The sequence below is a fragment of the Sceloporus occidentalis genome, unplaced genomic scaffold (genome assembly GCF_023333645.1).
Source record: "Sceloporus occidentalis isolate IW3139 unplaced genomic scaffold, rSceOcc1.0.p SCAF_5, whole genome shotgun sequence".
Lineage (NCBI taxonomy): Eukaryota > Metazoa > Chordata > Lepidosauria > Squamata > Phrynosomatidae > Sceloporus > Sceloporus occidentalis.
In genome coordinates, this window is record NW_028316985.1 from 119,153,727 (window position 1) to 119,174,634 (window position 20,908).

The following is a 20,908-nucleotide window of genomic DNA, read 5'->3' on the forward strand; positions in this document are numbered from 1 at the left end:
TGGGTAGCATAGAAGCTCACCGTATCACCTTCACAGCACACTAAGTTTTTGCATGACCTTCAGCTACATAGCCTCACACTGCAATTCTATTTTAAATCATATGTAACTATTAACAAATGTATATGTAAAAAAAATTAACAATGTAGCTTACCTGTCTGCAATAGAGCTCATTTTATGGTTGCTTATGGTAAAGAACATAACACATCACACTTTAGTCTTGTGGTAGACATTTGTATTTCTGCTCTATGAGAGAATGGGGAAAAAATGTAATTTATCAAATACAGCTCCTTTATTTTCCCAAAATAAAATGTCATACTGCCACCAGAGCAAGCAATGTGGAAAATTTCAAAGAATAATTCCAGATGGCTAAAAAGCTTCAGAGATATCTCGTAAAACAGTAAAACCTTCCCAACTGGACAACATGACAAACTATACTGGAAATTCAACAGATATTCAAAAGCAGTTTATGATATGGTATGGTAGTCTGATATTTTTTAAAATATCAGAATTCCTACTGGGAAGCATAGCATATCAAGAGAACTCTCTAGATTGCAGTAAGTACTCTTCTTGCTGGTTCTGCATCTCAATTATCTGAATATAATCTTTTGGAGTTTTACCGTTTATACTTTTCTGGATGATGAATAGTGATGATCTAGAACCATCAGTCCCAGAAGAAGCCAAATGTCAGATATGAGTATCTTAAACTATATTCCCAAAAGAAGATCATGGAGCTCCAATTTGGTTCTTTAAACAGAAAAAAGAGTAATGTTACTACAGTTCTGCACAAAATGAATGTTTCCACATAAAATAATTACACATGTTAGGAACAAAATAACATATTTAATAGTATAAGAATATAAGAAAAGACTTGCTGGATGTAACCCTAGTCCAACGCCCTATTCACACTGTGTACAAGATATCTATGGAAAATGTGTACGTAGGACATGAAACCGCCTACTCAACCAATATAGAGAGGCAAACTGTTTCCAATAACACAGATAACATACGTCTGATTTCCTTGTAAAATCACCCAAATTGTGGCAAGCACTATTCAAGAGTTTGTCTATGTGCTGTGTGAAGTACTTCCTTTTGCCTCTCTTGAATTTGACACTTAGCTTTCTCAGTTAAGTCAATTTACTATCAATTTACTATGACACTGTATATTAATCATTTGTATTCCTTTGCTTATGTCCAAATTTTCATTCTGTTATGCTAGCTGTATCTCAAACCTTTTTTCTTCACATCAGATTTGTCAAATCACTTTTATAGCAACTTGAGTTTGGACCATATCAATCCACCACTATCATTCTCCTTTTAAAAACTTTACAACAGGGGTGGGCAACTGTGCAAGACTGGGGGGGGCACTTTAGACCCTTGGAGGGCTGCAGATGCTCCTGAACAAAAGAAAAAGGCCTCCAAATGCCTCTTGGGGGTATGAAAGCATTTTCATCATGTTTTAGGTTTCAAAAGAAGTCTCTTTTGAGGCCTGGGAGGGGCACAAAATGTGGTGGAAATCGGGGTTTGGTGGCTTAAACCAGGTTGCTTTAGACTATGATTTGATCCTTGGTTTAAACCAATTGACTTTTAAAAAAAACACCACACCCGGTTGTTAAACTGATTATTCATGTGTGTGTGTGTGTGTGCGCGCACGCGCGCGCGTGCATAAGAAAGAGAGAGAGAGTGAGAGAGAGAAGTTTGGTTATTATTGTTATTTTCCAACCCTCTTACTGGGTCAACAATATCTGTTTGCATTAAAACATTTTAACTTTTAATGGTTTAATGGCAGTTTATGGTTAGACCAGTATCCAGTGTTAATTGCTTTTTAATCACATGGGCGGGATACATACCGCCATTTAGTACGTATAGGATACGTACTAGGGTTAGGAAGGGGCGGTGCTTCCGCACCCCCCTAACCCTAGTACGTATCCTATACGTACAAGATGGCGGCGCCCCTTCCACATGGGCGCCGCCATCTTTACATATCGGACGCTGAGCGTCCGTACGTGTCGCAGCCTTTATGACGTAGCGAGTGCGCCCCTGGCGCCTCGCTACATCACAAACGCGACTGAAAAAGAAGCTCCATTTTGGAGCTTCTTTTTCGGTCTGCGCGGGAGCCGCGCCGTCTGAAGGCTCCGGCTCCCCCACGGATCTACCGGCGGCGGCGGCAGACTGCCGCAAAGCGGCGGTTTGTACCCCACCTTTATTTTATTGTGCAAGAAATGCCATTCATAAACAAAAGCTTCAACTAACATAAGTTTAACCAAACCAACTCTGAGAGGCTCCCCCTGAAGACACAGGTTCACATTTTGCGGGTACTCTTGGACTCCGCTTTGAACCTGGAGGCCAAGGTCTCTGCTGTGACCAGGAGTGTTTTCACACATTTAAAACTTGTGCACCTGCTGTGCCCATACGTTGAGATGCCAAATCTGGACACAGTGGTACATGCCTTGGTTATATCTCGTTTGGACTACTGTAATGGGCTCTACATGGGGCTGCCTTTGAAGAGTGTTCAGAAAATTCAGCTGGCCTAAAGAGCTGCTGCCAGGCTGCTAACAGGGCCAGATTAGAGAGACCACATAATGTCCCTGTTGAAACAGCTTCACCGGCTGCCAGATTGCTTCCGGGCACAATTCAAGGTACTTGTTATTACCTATAACAGTGATGGCGAACCTCTGGCATGCGTGCCAGAGGTGGCACTCAGAGCCCTCTTTGGGAGCACATGTGCTATCATCCCAGCACAGAGTTTGCCAGAGTTTGTTACTAGAAAGTCAGAGGGACATGGCACTTTGCAATTAATAAGTGGGTTTTGGGTTGCAGTTTGGGCACTCAGCCTCTAAAAGGTTCACCATCACTGACCTATAAAGCCCTACATGACCGTATCGCCTTGTATGAACTGGCCTGGACTCTGAGATCCTCTGAAGAGGCCCTTCTTTCCGTCCCACCCCCATCACAAGCACAGTTGGTGGGGATGTGAGAGAGGGCCTTCTCAGTGGCTGCCCCTAGACTCTGGAACTCCCTGCCCAGGGAGATCAGAATGGCTCCTTCCTTGGTGCCCTTCCACCAGCAGGTTAAGACCTACCTGTTCACACAGGCTTTTAAGGAAGTGTTATAAGGACAAGCTGTGATGTTGTACCATTTTAAAAATTTGATATAGTATTTTTATATAAATATAGTTCTATCTTTTTAGAATGTTTCATTTTTTTAATAACTATCTGTTTTAATACTGTAATAATTTAATTCCTTTTTAATGTACTTTTTTCTATGTTTCTAATTGTACTGTTTTTAATGTTGTGAAGCCACTCTGAGTCCCATTCTGGGAAAAGAGCAGGATACAAATAAATAAATAAATATTATAATAATAATAATATGCAGAATGGACAAGGTATTCCTGTCAATCGTTCACAAATGTATAAGACAAAATGGATTAATTTATCCAGTAGTCAGAATATTTTCCCTGCCAGAGAACGCCAGTGCCTCATGAAACAACCAGTTCTAGGATTACATACAATGCAGCCATGGCAATGAAAGTAGAATCACAGTGCTATAACTGTGTTGTGTGAAAGGGCCCAAAGTCCAAAATCTTTGAGTCAGGGAAATTAGTGCTGCTATATTCCATTCTAAAGCTTATACTTACTGTCTGTAATAATCAAGAGAACAATGCAATATATCCCTTGTTCTACTCTTCTGTCTTTACTAACTTTGGTTAGTAAAGCATTTCCAGAAGTACTTCTGTCCAATAACTGAGCTTGTATTTTTAGTTTCATTCTGAGACACAAAAGGAATGTTTAACCTTCATTTGCTATATTCTAGTGACAGCAGAACTATCGAAACAAGAGATTACTTCTTTTTAAACCAAATGTTAAAAAGTAGGAACTAAATACAGGGAAAAGGAATCTGCCCAGAGGGTGGAGGTGGGGAGGAACACCAACCAGAGCATGACTCAGAAAACCTGCTTGTGTCCTCTTGGCCTGATAGCCTAGTGTCCTATTGACCTACTTTTCCTGTTATGGGAGTTACACCCTTATTTCCCACTTGAATAGACTTCTTTCTTTTGGTGAGCAAATGTATCCACTAATAGACCTTATGAAATCTAGAGTACAGACACTGTAACATGAAGCTAGTGTTTTAATATATTTAAAATATGGGTTGCCAAGTATTAAACAGGTTTAGCAAAAAATATATATCAAAGAGACAAGTATTATCTCTCACACAGTCAGTCTTCAGAGCTGTGTCTAACTCTTACTCCAACATATATCAGTATCCAATGTATAACTTTAGATTATTATGGCAGGTATCAACTGTTCTAGACATGGTCAAAAGTATTTTTCTTCCCCTGCCCCCCCCCCTCCCAAAAGCAAGCTGTCTTTTGACCTTCTACAGTTTCAAAAGTGGTTTAATATGAAGCTTTAAAAGAGAGGAGAGGCTGACTTTGAGCAAACACAAGCTGTAAGTCACTTTGGGCCATAGAAGAATTTGCACCGTTCTTTGGTTCCTGGCCTATGCTTATTAAACAGGAAAGAGGAACAAGAGGGGGGATGGGGGGGGATCCTGGTCTAGCAAAACTGCACAAAGACAAGAATAAACTAGTCCAAGATATTTGCTGTCTCGGTTAGAGCAACAAATGGATGTCAGCTTGCATAACACCCAATGTTAGGGAAGTGTTTTCAGCACGAGGCAGAAAATCCCACAGAAATACAGTATCAGATTAAACAACAAAACATTTCCTACCTTTTCAGCACACTTTACTGCCTAGGTATCATTAGGACCTTGCCAAATAGTACAAAGGCATATACTGTATATACTCATGTACAAGTCTAGAAATTTTAGTCAAAAAATTGACCCCAAAACTTGGGTTGACATATCCACGGGTCAATGTAATTACTCTAATTTAACTCTTCATATATATATATATATATAAAAAAAAGGAGCCATCCTCTTCCTTTGAACAGAGTGGTAAAAGGCGAGAGCTTAGTCCATCCCAGGAGCACCAAAAAGGAGCATGGATCCCCTCTGCTCTCTCATCCATTCAGCCTTTAGGATGAACACAAATAGTTATGCCTGCCAGAGTTTTCTAACTTCTTTGGCATCATTTTCCTTTGTATCATCCTTTACATCCTTTATTACATGCCACTAAATTTTACCCTCGATTTATCCATGGGTCATATCAAAATCCATAATTTTGGCCCCCAAACCTGCCCTCGACTTATGTATGAGGTCGACTTATAGTTGAGTATATAAGGTATATCTAGGCTTAGTATCATACAAGGACATATAAAGCTGACTGATGTGGATTAGTATACCGTCAACAAATTCACTGTAACAATATGCATGTGTAACATGTCACATTTTACGGATTTTTATTTCTATGATTAACCTTTCTGAATGGGCGCATGCGGCAGCGCAAGCAGGAGTACGTAACCATTGAGAATAACGGGACTTACAGTTTTTTACTATCTGCAGGGATCCAGAATGGATCCCCCACAGATAGCAATTGCTATCTGCTAATTACAAGCACTTAAACACGCCTTATTATAAATTCTCCCTCATACTGTTAAAACTATGGAAAATTCAACATCACAAACATTTTCTAGTAGTTTGCTGAAAGGAGGGTGTAATTCTAAAATTTGTTGTTATTGAAATACACCAGCTCATTTCGGCACCTCAGCCAAGACTGATGTTCATTTCACATCAGCACTGGACACCTAATGCTAGATTTGATCGCCTGTTGCCACTGCACAACATAGAAGTAGGCTATGTTTTAGTCCAAATCTACCCTGTCTGAAAAATGAGATGAAATTGAATGGAACACTTCAGCCATTTGAACTCTCTCTTTACTGGCTAAAACACTGCTCGTGAATTGCAAAGGTGAGAATTTGTTGTTTGTTGTTAACTGCTGTCAAACTGACTTCAACCTACAGCAACTCTATTAATGACAGTCTTCCATATCATCCTGTAATCAATAGCCCTGCTCAGCACTTGCAAACTCAGGGCTGTGGCTTCCTTGACTGAGTTTGTCTGTAGTGGGGTTGTCTTCTTTTCCTACTGCCTTCTACCTTGCCAAGGATCATTGTCTTTTCTAATGAGTCATGTCTTCTCATGATTTGTCCAAAGTGTGAGAGTCTTCGTTTGGTCATCTTGGCTTCTAGAGAGAGTTCAGGCTCAATTTGCTCTAGGGCAATTTATGTGTCTTTTTAGAGTCCAGCATATCCACAGAACTCTCCTTTAACACATTTCAAATGAACTGATTTCCTTCCTATCAGCTTTCTTCACTGCCCAGCTTTCACAACCACACATATAAACTGGAACTACAATGGCATAGGCAATCCTGACTTTGGTATGCAAATGAATGTCTTCATATCTGAAGATCTTGTCTACATAGCTGTCCTTGCAAATCCTAGTTTTCTGATTTCCTGACTGCAGTCTGCATTTTGGTTAATGACTGAACCATAGGAAATCTTTCTTGCGCTCAATGCCTTCATTGTCTCCTTTGAAGTTTTGTAAATAATTTGTGATCATTATTTTTGTTTTCTTAATGTTCAACTGTAAACTTGTCTTTTCACTTTCTTCCTTGACTTTCTCCAGTAGTTGTTCCAAGTCTTTGCTATTTTCTGCTAGTACTATAGTGTCATCTGCCTAACTTAAATGGTTGATATTCCTTCCTCCAGTGTTCACACACCTCCTTAATCCATCTTTTCATACTATACGTTCAGCTAACTCATACAGTGCGTCCTTCTCTTACACGGGGGGGGGGGGGGGGGGGGTCCATTCCAGATTCCTCATGTAAGGGAAATACTGTGCATGCTGGAGCCCCACTGAAAACAATGGGGCTTGTGCCTGCAGCATGGCACGCACACCATTGCCTCTTCCAGCATGCAGCTTTCAGCATAAGCTCATTGTACAAGTTAAATAATAAATAATAATAAACAGATAGATTGATAAAATGCAACATTGTCTGACCCCCTTGCCAACTGGAAACCACTGTTTCTCCATATTCTGTTCTAATGGTGGCCTCCTGTCCTGAGTACAGGTTATGCAGTAGGATAAGAGGCCTGTGGGCAGAGTTAGGGTGCTGTGTCTGTATGGTGCGTGCTTTAACCCCACCCCAGGGTGCCATTTTGGCATGCACCGGTCCACATGATGCGCGCCATAACGATGCCCCTCTGGTGCTGCATCCACAGGATGCAGTATTGAAGGGGCATCATAAAGCCGCAGTGTTGTGGCTATGGCGCCCCTTTGAGGGCGCAAAAAGGAGCCGTTTTTGCGGCTCCTTTCTGCTCTCTCCAGAGGCCGGATTGGAGCCATGGAGTGAGGTTGCTGTGGCCCCAATCCAGCCAGTAAAGGGGCGATCTGTATAGCCCCTAAGAAAAGAAACCAAAAAACTACAAGCCTAGATTTATAGCTCGAGATACCACTTTTTATGCATGAAAGATCAGTGATTACTTTTTGTCCTTACTTTTTATTAACTCTGCACTCCAAATTACATTTTTATTCTGATATTTCTTATTTGAATATTATCATTCTGACAACCTACCAAGGCAGCTAGCTATTTGTTTTATGCTTAATGAATAAATATTATCCAAACTGAAAACCCAACCCAATCCCCATCTTCAGAAAGGTATCCATATGTATTGCTACATGTATAATCAGAAATAGTCAAATACACAGAAAGGCAGCAGAGGGTCATTTTCTCAACCACTGTCACAAGTTTTAAGCAGAACACATACTTGGTTTCATTTGTTCTTGCAGAACAGACAGGAATTTAGCACACAACAAAACCTGAAGCAGATATGTTCATTCATTGTGTGCGTGTGGAACAAAAAGCAAAGCAATCCTACCCTTATAGTGTGTTGGGACTGAAGATACAAGGCCTCTACACTAGTCACCCTACTGTATCTCTGTTTGCAAAAAGGACATATACAGACTTAACTAGAAACCAAAGAAATTGTGAGAACACAGCGCACACAGCCAGCATACCTGGAAACTGCCAATGTCCACTAACTGAGACTGTGTCAGTGATGACACTCACAAGCTGCCCATATACAGAAGCAGCCAATTAACCTATGATGGGTACTTGTTTCCTGCATATCCCCAGCCTTACCACATACAACACATACACCAGTATCCAGGGTTGGCTAATTCAAACCAAATGACTTTTAAAAAATATACAAACACTTCTGGCTTTTTAAAATTGGTTGTTCATATTTTTTTTCTCCAAGTCTGGCTATTGTTACTATTTTGCAATCTTCTTACTGAAACAACAATGACTGTTTGAATGTAAACATTTTTAACAATTTATTGGCAGATGTTAATTGTTAGACCAGTATCCAGTGTCAGTTGCTTCTTTTTCATCACTTTACTGTGTAAGAAATGCCATTCAGAAACAAATCCTTCAATCAACAAAGTTCAACCAAAACAACTTGCTTTAAAAGAGTACTTTTTAAAGATCAGTTATTATTTAAGATAGTGTTCATAATTTCACTGCTTAATTTTCTGATTTAGTGGTATATTTGGTGTAGTCCTTTACTGTCCAACTACCCCAACTGCAGGCTTGCCATCCATGGATTTGAGCATCCATAGATGGTCCCGTCCCAGGTATCAGTTTTGTGGATTTTGGATGATACTGTCCTTTACATTAGACCTATTTTAAGGACATTGAACAAGTAGAAACCCAGGTTATGCCTGAAAATGCAGTTATGGATATCCGTGCACAAAGCCTTATTCAAATCAGGTGAAGGGAGCAGAGAGGAGAAAGAAAAGTGGTTGTTATATAAATATCTTTTGTTTTATGAAAATGACCAACACAGATTTAAACCTAATGAGGAACTAATGGCAGAAGGAGTAAACACACACTGGTACTGATACAGACAAATGTTTCAAATATATAATACAGTGGACCCTTGTTATACGCTGGGGTTTGGTTCCAAGATCCCCCGTGTATAACAAAATCCATGTATGCTCAAGTCCCACTAAATGGTGTCCCTTATAAAAAATGGAAAATCAAGGTTTGATATTTGAAATTTATACTTTCTTTGAACATTTTCAAACCGTGCATGCTTGAATCCATGTATAAAAAATCCATGTTTAAGAAGGGCCGACTGTACTGATTTTAGAAATGTATGCCTCTGAATTTAGAAAGACAGAATATTAGACTCAATTATAAGCCAATGATGAACATTTAATCAAGAAAATGTGCCATTTATTGCTGGAATTAGAGGAGGAGAGGATAAAGGAGTGTATGATCAAATGGGCTCAAAATCTTGGACACAACATTAAATTAGAGAGTTGGGAAATAATGTGGACAAATGGGCTGAAATTGTATGATAGTAAATGGACCATCATACAATTTGTCTATGAACAAGAAAGTGTCTATAAAAGACAAGAAAATGTCTTTAAAATTATGTCCAGATCACATTTAACACTGGAGAAGTTATCAAAGATGTATAAAGGAGCTAAAAATAAATGCTGCAAGTGTAAAGAGCAAGTGGCATTATACCATCATATGTGGTGGACTTGCAACAACGCTATATATATATATATAGATACTATATAGAAAAGATACTTAACATAAAGCTGCATTTTAAACCAGAATTATTTTTGTTAGGCCTAGTAGACGATACACAGAGGCCTGTTACAGACTGCCAAAATAAAGCTGCTTCGGGTCTCTTTGGAGATATGCTATTTAAATGATGCATGCATCCTAAGAATCCAGAAGCTGCACCAAAAGCTGCACTCTGGTGCTTAGGAATAGAGTGTGGAATTGGTGCGACCTCCGGACTCTTAGGACCCATGCATCATTTAAATAGCATACCTCCAAAGAGACCCGAAGCAGCTTTATTTTGGCAGTCTGTAACAGGCCTAAGACTGCAATGAAAACTTCCAATGTTTGGTCACAGTGGGGGAGAATTCTATATGTACAAAAGTGAAAGAATATAGAAATGCTATCAATTCAGGACTGGGTTGTGAAATTTTTTGACCATGCCAAGACGGATAAATTAACTATGTTATTAAAAGAAAAATCAACAGATAGCTTCAAAGATTTGTTCAAGAGTAAAATAGATTGCCCTGGAGAGTGCTAGGTTCTCCTTCTTTGGAGAACATTAAACAGAGGCTGGATGAGCATCTTTTAGGAGTGCTTTACCTGTAAATTCCTGAATGGCAGGCAGTTCGACTAGAACACCTTAACGACCCCTTCTAACTCTACAGTTGTTTATTCCATTCTGCACTTGTTACTTTAAAGGACTTTATCTGCTGCAGCATACATGTGTTTATTCTAACTGTCATGTGTTTTATAATCTTGTAAGACACACTGTAAGGGCAATGCATTCTAAAATGTGGGTTAACAGTATTACTGGGCAGTTCTTCCTCACAGGCATGCAGTCAGTAGACCTCTCAGGGGGCTGGAGGGGTGTATTATGGCAGGGGCACTATCAAAGTGTTCAGTGGCTAAAGCTCAACTCAGATGGGATAGGCATATTGTGTCTTACTCCAACAGCTGCATAACTTTGTTCCAAGATTTTGGTGCATCAAACTAAGCACTACTGCAATGTGCAAAGCCAAATATGTGTTACAGGTTCCTACCTATTTACTAATCCAGCACTAGCAATACTTTCTTTTTCCCTATGTATCAGCTCATCAGTTTTTTTAAGTTACCCTTAAAGCTTCTCTTACCCATCCTGATTTTAATAAAAACTATTTGGATTACCAATATCTGTAAAATTTTCTGGTTTTAAAAAAGCTCTGACAGCTTTTACTGCAAATAACCACTTTTCAGTCAGCAACTTATGTTTTATCATGCACATAAAGGACAGCAATATAGACACTAGATGGGGTTCCCACAATTGAATGGCTGATTATTTACCTAGGAAAACACTATCTCAATCCTCTATCAACTGCCTAGTTTGAACAGAAAAGTGAATTAGTACTACTTTTCATACTCCTATACGATACTGTTTCCTAGCCCTTTCACATCAATCCTTTACTCTGCTTCAGTTGTGTAGTAGTTCTTATAACAATTCAGTCTTTCTGTCCTAGCAATTTAATTGATGCCTTCCAACAGCAGCTGTTATACAACCAAAAGGTTTTCTCTCAAGCAATTTTCTTACCATAATGCCAGAGTAAATATTTGGATTTGCCTTGTAAACCAAGGAGTAATCTTTTAAAGGAAAGATTTTAACTGAAAGAGTGGCAAAAATGTGACAAAAATGCTTCCTTGACCCAGAAGAAGTAGCACAGGGATACCATGTGCGATGGTTTCACGGCATTTTGGAGGTGCGGCGTTTACATGTGCTGCCGTAACACAGAGAAGACATTTTGGCTGCAACAAGGGCGCCCTTTTCCCACCCCAAAAAGGAGCAGCATTTTGCTGCTTCTTTTTGTGCCAGAAAAACTCCAGATCGAGGCCACAGTGTGTGGTTGCTGTGGCCCTGATCCAGCGCTCAAAGGGGCGGTGTCACACCACCCCTTTACAGCTGTCTGTTTCGTCCCTAAGATGGCTGAAACTGGAAGGAATAATTTTGAAACATGTAGTCATAATTAAAGTTTTAAAAGGGTCTCCCATGAATCATAAAATTATTTGTTCTGTGTTATTATTAATATCATCACCATCAGCTTTATACCCTGCTTCCCCTGCAAAATGAGGACTCAAAGTATCTTACAAATTAAATGACCGAAATATAAATCAAATTATACAGTCTATAATAGAATTAATCTGTTAATATCATTAAAACAAGTTAAGACACACAATTAAAATGAGTAAAATGAATTTTAAAGCAAAAATTAAAACTATATACAGGTTGAGTTTCCCTCATTTGAAATGCTTGGGACTGAAAATGTTTCAGATTTTGGATATTTTTGGATTTTGGAATATTTACCAGCTGCCCACTTTTGCTTTAGAAATGAATTACAAGGAGCACTGCTACTGGAGGCTTGAAGGCAGAAGTAGGAGGCTGGAGGTGGCATAGCAAAATGGTGTCCTTTATATACCGTGTATGCTTGAATTTGTGTACAAAAAATCAGTGTATAAGAAGGGCCGACTGTACTGTAATCTTTCTCTTTAATATCCACCAGGTTTGAGGGAGAAAGAAAAACAGAACAAGATTGCCTACTTTAATTCTAGTTCCAGCCCCACTCTGTTTCCCCTGCTCATCATCAAAATATAGTTCCCTTTTGCATAATTACTCACAAGGGAATGGATCTCTTAAGAGAAAAAATGGTTGTCTATCCCTGCAAAAGACAATGGAGAATCAAACATACTAAAACACCTTCAATGCAGAACTAAAAGCTTAGAAAGAGTCCTTAGTTTTTGCAAGCCACTTCAGCAGCTGTTTTTCCATCCATTTTTCCCTACAACTAGTACATGGGGTCAGGGATAGAGGAAAGAAATTAGCAATTCAAAAGTGTTTGCAGTGGAGGAGAAACTTTCCTCTGGTGGCTTTTTTCCTAGGTTTTCACAGAGAATACTAAATAAAACTTTGAGCTTTTTCCAGTATTCTCCCCCTTCAGGAAGAGGTTAAGAAATAGTGATTCACTGCAAAATGAATTCAACACCATGACTTCTTTTCTCTATCAAATTATCAATCCGCCCCGCACTCTCAGGTCGGGCGGGAAACATCTCTTAACCATTCCAGACGCACGTTACAGTGCAACTCAGAGGGCATTCTCCACCTCAGCCCCTCGTCTCTGGAACACCCTTCCCGACGAGCTCCGCACAGCCACCTCCCTTGATGTATTTAAAAGGACTCTTAAAACTTTCCTTTTCCACCAGGCTTTCCCCCCATGAGTTCAGTCTGTTATGGTTTATTGTATTGTCATTTTGGCTATCGGGGTTTGTATATTGGGAGGGGGTTGGAGGGTTGTTGCTGTTTTTATATAGTTCTTGCTGCTTTTATATTGTTTTTAACGTGTATGTACACCGCTATGATCTAAAAAAGGAATAGCAGTATATAAAAATTATTATTATTATTATTATTATTATTATTATTATTATCTTACTTCAGAAACTATAGCAATTTCATTAAGAAGCTTAGTTTCATTTTTGAAAATATATTATTTCATATCTTATTTAGGTCACACAGATGCCTTTATGGACCAGTAATGAAAAACCCAAAATCAAAAGCAATCAGTGATTCCAGCAGTCTGGGGAAAAATCTAGCTATCTGCCAGCAATCCTAATTCACATGCAAACCTATTAGAGGCATGTGAAACTGCACCACTAAAGAAACAAATGCAAGCTTTTAAAAAAAATCAGGTCAAAAAATATATGCACAGGGAACATTCTGAATATTAACTAGATATTTCAGCAGACAGCTAAAAATGCAATCCTTAACAGATATCACTGATCTCAGTGGGACTTAGTTTTGAATAAATCTGTATAGGATCGCAGTACAAGTATATTTAATTCTCTTGGTACAGGGGCAAAACAGAGCGGCAGTAAGCGCCGGGTTGTGGGTGGCGTCTGAGTATAGCATTTAGATGCTGCATGCTTTGATGCCACCCCACACTGCCAGGGAGCCGCACAACTGACCGCATGTGCAGCAGCTTCATGGCGTTTCGGCGGCACAGTGTTTACATGTGTCAAAATACCATGGCAGCAGTGGCAAGGGCACCCTTTTTCCTCTCCAAAAAGGAGTACATTTGGCCGGTTCTTTCTGAGCCAGAAAAAGCCAGATTGGGGCCACAGGATGGCTTCACGGAGAAGCCATTTTTGTAATAATTATTACAAAAATAGCTTTTCCACAAACGACTGGTTGACGGAAGAACAACGAGAGCACTTCAGTGACATTGCAGAAGCACAACGGACAATCCCACCTCTACGCTTCTGGAGTGTTTGGGCCACGATTACCACATGTTAAATTCCTCATGTGATAAGAGTCCTAGGTCCCTTCTTTATACTGTAGCTGATAGAAGACATGGAAGAGAGCAATGAAATCTAGAGGAACTTTTCAAACTAGTATACTACAGGCATGTATGTTAATAATCTTCAATGGTCTGACAGAAAAATATTTGAATAGCAGCTATAAACTTATATAGTAGTAAGACCTTCAATTAAAAACTTGACATGAATACCCAAATAAGTTCCGGGAAGGGGGGGGAAATTCAACATTGATATAATATATCCTGTTTGTAGCTCTCTGTTACTATGCCAAAGAGCATGTGTTGCCAAAGATGACTCTGTGATCATGTGGCCAGCATGACTGCACAGAATGCTGTTACCTTCCCACTGAAGTAGTACCTATTTATCTACTTTCACTTTTACATGCTTTCAAACTGCTAGGTTGGCAGAAGCTCAGACTAGTGACAGGAGCTTTCCTCATCATGGGCCTCGAACTGCCAGTCTTGAGATCTTCAGAGTCAGTGTCTTAACCACTGAGTCACTGCATCCCTGCATTCAAAGTATGCAGGCTTTTATATTTTAAAAAAAGAGTTCACATACCGTAAATAACACTATTCAAAAAATAGTTGGTGCCCCTGCTTCAGAATGTCCTCCAACTTGGAGATATGAAACACCACAAATTTGGTTTTTAGTGCTGCTGAACTAAGCTGTTTGCCAGAGTACTGAATTTTTAAAAGTTATATTACAATTGATTACTGTGATATTTTTTGTTAGCTTCCTGATAAAAGACTTTTTATGCCTTTTGATTTATAATTCCATTTTTTTAAAAATTGTATATATGCTTTTTAAAAAACATTGCAGATGGAACCCTGAGATCCCTTATATATTAAGGGCCGCTTCAGCCTAAAAGAAATGGCAAGCCTCCTTTGAATAAATCTTGCCAAGGAAATCCCATGATAGGATCACCATTAGTCAGAATAAACAAACACATTTAAACAAAGGATACATGACACTAGCATGTTACAATTCTTTATGTACATGATATAATAAACAGCAATTGGACAAATGTGTTTTTCCATTCTTAACGGAATCCTAACAGTGAAGACACTGAAATCAATCAGTAATGAGCAATCAAATGCGACAAGAAATTTGCCTAACATTATGGTACAAAACTGTAATATTTTATAACTACAACAAAGAAGAACATCAGGCTCATTGTAGGGCTACCCAAGGAGTAGTGCTACTCTTCTATTTTGCCTTGTAATACTTACAGCTTGCCTTGCAACCATGCAACACTACATCTCACAGTTCACAAGCTCCCAGTGGTCCCCAAACTGTATCCTCTAAGGGATTTTGGACTTCAGCTCCCAGAATCCCAGACTACTGGCCAACATGGCTGAGGCTTCTGGGAGCTGAAGTCCAAAATCTCTTACAGGGCACAGTTTGGGGACCACTGAGCTAGACCAAGGTGTTTCAACCAGGGCTCCATGGGAGATTATGATTTTTAAAAAAGAACAACCAAAAACATTTTAAGCCATATATGTAATGATTTTTATGCAGGGTTCCTTGAGTCCTGTAATTTTATACAAAGGTTCCCTGAGACTTGAATTCAACGGTTCCTCCAGGCTAAAAAGGTTGAGAAAGGCTATGCTAGACACTAGAAGGCAAACATTTTCCTTGTATTTGATGAAACAGGGTAAAGTGTTCTGTTTTGCTGAAAATTAGATGTGGTAAAAATACATACAGCATCCAGTGACTGGTGGTTATGGAACGCCAGAAGCTTTATCATTGTTTGAAACTAAAGTTGCTGTAAACCTGATGAGTGCCTGCAATTTATACTGGGATATAAATACAGATTTGAGCCTTTTGATGGAAAAGTGTAGCACAGATATAATATGAGCAGTGCAGTATATAGGGCAGCAATACAATTAAGCCGGGAAAGCCCACAAAAAGTAAGCCAATTCATGCAACTAGATATCAGAGTAAGGTATTCTCAAATGTGGGGTTAAGATGTATGCACTGTGTAAGGAAATATTAAAAAATGAGAAGGAGAAAAGGGGAAGAAAAGGGAAGGGGAAGTACATAGGATATGAACAAGGAACAAATATATACACTGGTATCAGCTGATCATATTTCCAAAAATACCTTTTCTTGAAGATGAGTCCTATGAAATTTATGTTTGTGCATAGCAAAAGCAGTAGGGCTTTCTGGCCATTGACTGATTGATGAAGAATGTTTATCTTTCAAAAGTATAAGTCTATTTGCAATACTAAAAGCATCCAGGAATCAACAATACTGACCTTTAGTTAAATTCCACGTCACAGGAATAACATTTAAAACCAACATGTGTATCTACAAATTTCAAAGGCTTTTCTAATACAATACTAGTGCATTGGGACATATCCCAACAAAATGGAGTGAGCACTGTACACACTCACATCATACGCCATGAAGAAGCATTACCAGGATCAATCACCAACACTTAGTTGAAGTATGCAGGTTCTTTCTAAAAAGACGTTATGGTGTCCAACACAACCAAAATATCAATTTTTGCTAAACCACCAATAGTTTTAGCTCTATAGAGGTTTTAGTTACTGAAGCTAGGGCAGTTTCAAATTTTATTTCATAACCAAGCTATTCTTTGCCATTCAGAAGTGGACAATCTTTCCCCCCATTAAGGTCTACATTCCCTTAGTAGTAATCCGTTGAAAGGGGGAATACGCCAATGGTGGAGAGGGGGGGGGCTAAGACTAAAAATAGCTGATCCCTCCCACCCTTTTCTCTATTTTCGCTTTCTTTCCTTTCCCTTAAGAACAGATCATTACTGCCGAATCTGTTCTGATCATTTGCAAATGGCTTTTGAACTGATGCCAAGAGCTACAATACATCAGTCTAAGTGCCACAAATAAACCAAGATGTACACGCTTGGAAAAAGGGGGATCATTTATAAGACACTGTATGCAAAACAAGATAAAACTTGAGTGCTTTACTCAATGGCTTACAAATGTTACTAAGTGGATCCAAAACTCATTTGTAACACATTTCTTTATTTAACAATATATTGGCCTGAACCTAAACATACTGTATATACTCATGTATAAGTCTAGAAATATTAGTCAAAAAATTGACCCCCAAAATCTGACTCGACTAATCCACGGGTCAATGTAAGTCCTTTACTTTAACTCTTATTTTAAAAGGAAACATCCCCTGGTGAAAAGCAAGTGCTTAATCTGTCCTGGAAGCATTGACTTCCCTCTACTCTCTCATTCATCCAGCCTTTAGGATGAGCATAAACAGTTGTGCCTGCTGGAATTTCATAAGTTGTTTGGCATTGTTTTCCTTGCTTCATCCTTTAGATCTTTTGTCACATGCCTCTATGTTTTACCCTCGACTTATCCACAGGTAATATCAAAATCCATAATTTTGGCCTCAAAACCTACCCTTGACCTATACATGAGGTCAACTTATAGTCATGTATATACAGTACAGTTGGCCCTTCTTATACACTGATTTTTTTATACACAGATTCAAGCATCCACAGTTTGAAAATGTTCACAAGGAGTATACATTTCAAATATCAAACCTTGTTTTTCCATTTTTTATAAGGGACACCATTTTTCTATGTCATTGTATTTTTAATTATTATTATTATTATTATTATTATTAACCTTTATTTATAAAGCGCTGTAAATTTACACAGTGCTGTACATACAATCTTTTTAATTGGACGGTTCCCTGCCCTCAGGCTTACAATCTAAAAAGACTCGACACAAAGGGAGTGGTGGTGGGGAAGGGGCCTCTCTAGTAGGATAATACATATAAAATACATAGCAATATAGGAAATGATTCAATAAAACAGGGGACTTGAGCATCCATGGATTTTATTACCTTGGAACCAAACCCCAGCGTATAACAAGGGTCCACTGTAGTAAGAAACCTCTCAATTCAACAAGGTTTACTTCTGTCTTTGCAGATTGCATATGAAAAATATGAAGAAAAAGTATGAGAGTCAGTGTGATGTAGTAGTTTGAGCATTGAACTACGACTGGAGTCTACTGATCAAATCCCAGCTCAGTCATGGAAAACCATTGGGAGACCCTGGACAAGTCATACTCTCTCATCCTCAGAGGAAGGCAACTGAAAAGCCCCTCTGAACAAACAAACCTCATAAAAAGAAAGCCATGAGAGGTCTGTCTTAGAGTCCATAAAATCAGAAATAACTTGAAAGCGGACAATAACAACATAGAGGAGCATGCTGGAGTTGTAAGACACTTCCCACTTTATGTACATAAGAAACAGACAGGAATAATATCAGCACTAGCGAATGCCTAACCATCAAATCCATCTTCTCTCATTGACATCTTCTTGTTGTTGTGGGTCTTCAAGTATAGTACCATATATACTCAACAATACATTGACTTCGTGTATAAGTCGAGGGCAAGTATTGGGGCCAAAATTGTGGGTTTTGATATGACCCACCGATAAATCGGGGGTAAAATCTAGGGGCATGTAATAAAGGATCTAAAGGAAGATGCAAAGGGGAGCAATGCTAACTAAGTTCTACATATATATAGTAGCTCTATTGAACTGTAGATAAGACGACTCAGGACTAAAATTTCTAGACTTATACATGAGTATGTACAGTAGTTTACAACTATCATGTGGTTTCCTTGGGAAGTTTCCTCAGAGAGGGTTTGCCATTGGGAATGAGAGAGTGTGACTTGCCCAATGTCACCCAGCGAGTTTTCCATGGCTGAGCCAGGATTCGAACCCTGATCTCCAGAGTCATAGTCCAACGCTCAAACTACTACGCCACGCTGACTCTTGTACTTGTGTTTTATACTTTTCACAAGTGACACGCAAGAAAGGGCGCACTCCTAAGCAAAGGCAGAAGCAAATCTTGTTGAATTCAGAGATTTCTTACCATGTTTAGGTTCAGGCCAACGTACGGTTAAGTAAAGAAACGTCTCACAAACTAGCTTTGGATCCATTTAGTAAGATTTCTAACACTGGTTGAATAAAGCACTGGAGCTGGCAGGATAACTTGGCATACTCTCCACCAAATGCATCTGAGGAAGTAGATCGAATCCTAGGAAAGATCATGTTGCTGCTTTCTTCCTTTCAGTGAGTCTCAAAGGTGCGACAAGATCTCTCCACGCACTGATTCTACAGACTAACACGGCTATGTCTTTGAATATTGCCGTACTATAATGCTGCTTTATTTTGTATACGACAGTGTCTTATAGATGGTCTCACTTTCTTGGTTTATCTGAGGCACTCAGACTGATGTGTTTTAGCTCTCTCTCAAGATAAGTGCAAAAAGCCATTTACAAATGATCAGAACAGATTCAATATAGACAAGTGTGTCAGGGGTCCAAAACACACTCTGCAGAAACAATCCACTTTTGAGACCGCTTTACCTGCCCTGGCTCAATGCTAGAGAAATCTGGGAGCTGTAGTTTTGTGAGGCATTTAGCCTTCTCTGTCAGAGAGAGCTCTGCTGCCACAACAAACTACACTCCCAGGATTCCCTAGAATTGAGCGGTCTCAAAAGTGGATTATTTCTGCAGTGTTTTATTTTGGACCAGGGATCACCTGTTGTTGTTTTTTAGCCTTAGCCCCACCATCATCACCAACAGATTCCTACTAAACTGCAGCTGAGAACAACAAAACTACAACTCCCAGAAATCCATAGCAGCCTTGAGCCAGGAAGAGAGTTAAAGCGGTGCCAAACCGGGTTATCTCTCCAATGTGGATGCAACCATAATTTATCATATAGACATATATATATATACATATAAATATACATATACATATATATATATATATATGTCTGCTCTGACACCACTTCTTGAGCTGCCCTGGCTGAAATGCTAGGGAATCCTGGGAATTGCGATGTGGAGACATCCACTACAAGGGCCATCGTGGCTCCTCCTTCTTCCTACGGGGGATCTGTAGTTCCTTGGGAGAACCCCCATCTCTCAAGGTCTGGTCGAACTACAAATCCCAGGATTCCACAGCACGGGGGTTATTGACGCAGCCGTCGTTCCTGTGTGGGTCTCCGTTATGAAACACTGGGCCTGGTCGGGAGAGGGAGAGAGATGGGCCCCGCAGAGCCCTCCATCCCGCCTTTCCTGCGGCCAAAGTTTACCTCAGAGCCACTCTCCGCCGGCCTTTTCCCTTCAGCTTCGGCCGCATCCCGCGCTGCTGCTCTTCTTCCTCCTCCTCCTCGCCCCCCTTTTGGACACTGCGCATGCGCCGCCCTCGGCGTTTGTACCGGCAAAAACACAGCAGCCTTGGCCGCCGCCGCCAAACCCGGAGCAGCCTTGGCTGCACTGCGCATGCGCCCCCGCGGCTGCGATGGTGGAGGCCCTGCTTTTTCTGTCTGTGTCTTCTTCTACTCCCCAGCCGCTACCGAGCATGCGCAGTGGGTTCCCCACTCCCAATGAGGTGGACGGTGATTCCCTCTTCTTTCGTCAAGGTTTGAGGGAGGGAAGGGGGGGGTAAAGGGAGAAATGACTTTGCGCATGCGCTGTTAGGGCTGTTTCTGAGAGGCGTGCGTTGCGCATGCTCATTGGGAGGGATGTTTTCCCGCTGTGCGTTGCTGACCTCAGATTACCTTTCCTGAGAGAGAAAGAGTGAAAGGGAGGGAAGGGCGAGAATGGGGCCTGGCTCCTAAATAGATGGGTTTGGGGTGATGTCAGAGTTTTCTAAACAGTAAGAAGAGATGGTGGATATCCATTTCATGGTTAAGTTCCCTGCTACTTAGCTATCATGGTTAATTATCGTGGTTAACTTCCCTGCTACTTAGCTGTCATGGTTAACTACCCTGCCAGTTAACTATCATAGTCAATTATTACAGTTCACTGCCCTTACTTAACTATCATGGTTAATTACTGTGGTTAACTACCTTGCTAGTTAACTATCATGGTTACCTATCACAGTTCACTATCCTGCTGGTTAGCTATCATGGTTGATTGTCATGGTTAACTACCTTGCTAGTTAGCTATCATGGTTAATTACCCTGTTAGTTAACTATCATGGTTCATTATTATGGTTAACTACCCTGCTGGTTAA

General features: G+C 40.0%; 1 protein-coding gene across 3 annotated transcripts in view; it reads right to left on the reverse strand.

Annotated features, from left to right (window-relative positions):
- The window catches only part of CLOCK (clock circadian regulator), a 56,492-nt gene extending 36,368 nt beyond the window's left edge, over positions 1-20,124 (reverse strand). The window contains exons 1-3 of one of the 3 annotated variants that reach the window (XM_089525249.1): positions 19,983-20,124; positions 618-744; positions 152-238 (exon numbers count right to left, since the gene is read on the reverse strand). In XM_089525249.1, the coding sequence (XP_089381375.1) occupies positions 152-198 (47 nt within the window). In that variant the 5' untranslated portion in view covers positions 199-238; positions 618-744; positions 19,983-20,124. Of the gene's footprint in view, positions 1-151; positions 244-617; positions 745-19,982 lie in introns of all 3 variants that reach the window. The other 2 variants (XM_089525248.1, XM_089525250.1) reach the window with 2 other exon arrangements.
- Positions 20,125-20,908: the final 784 nt, after the last annotated feature.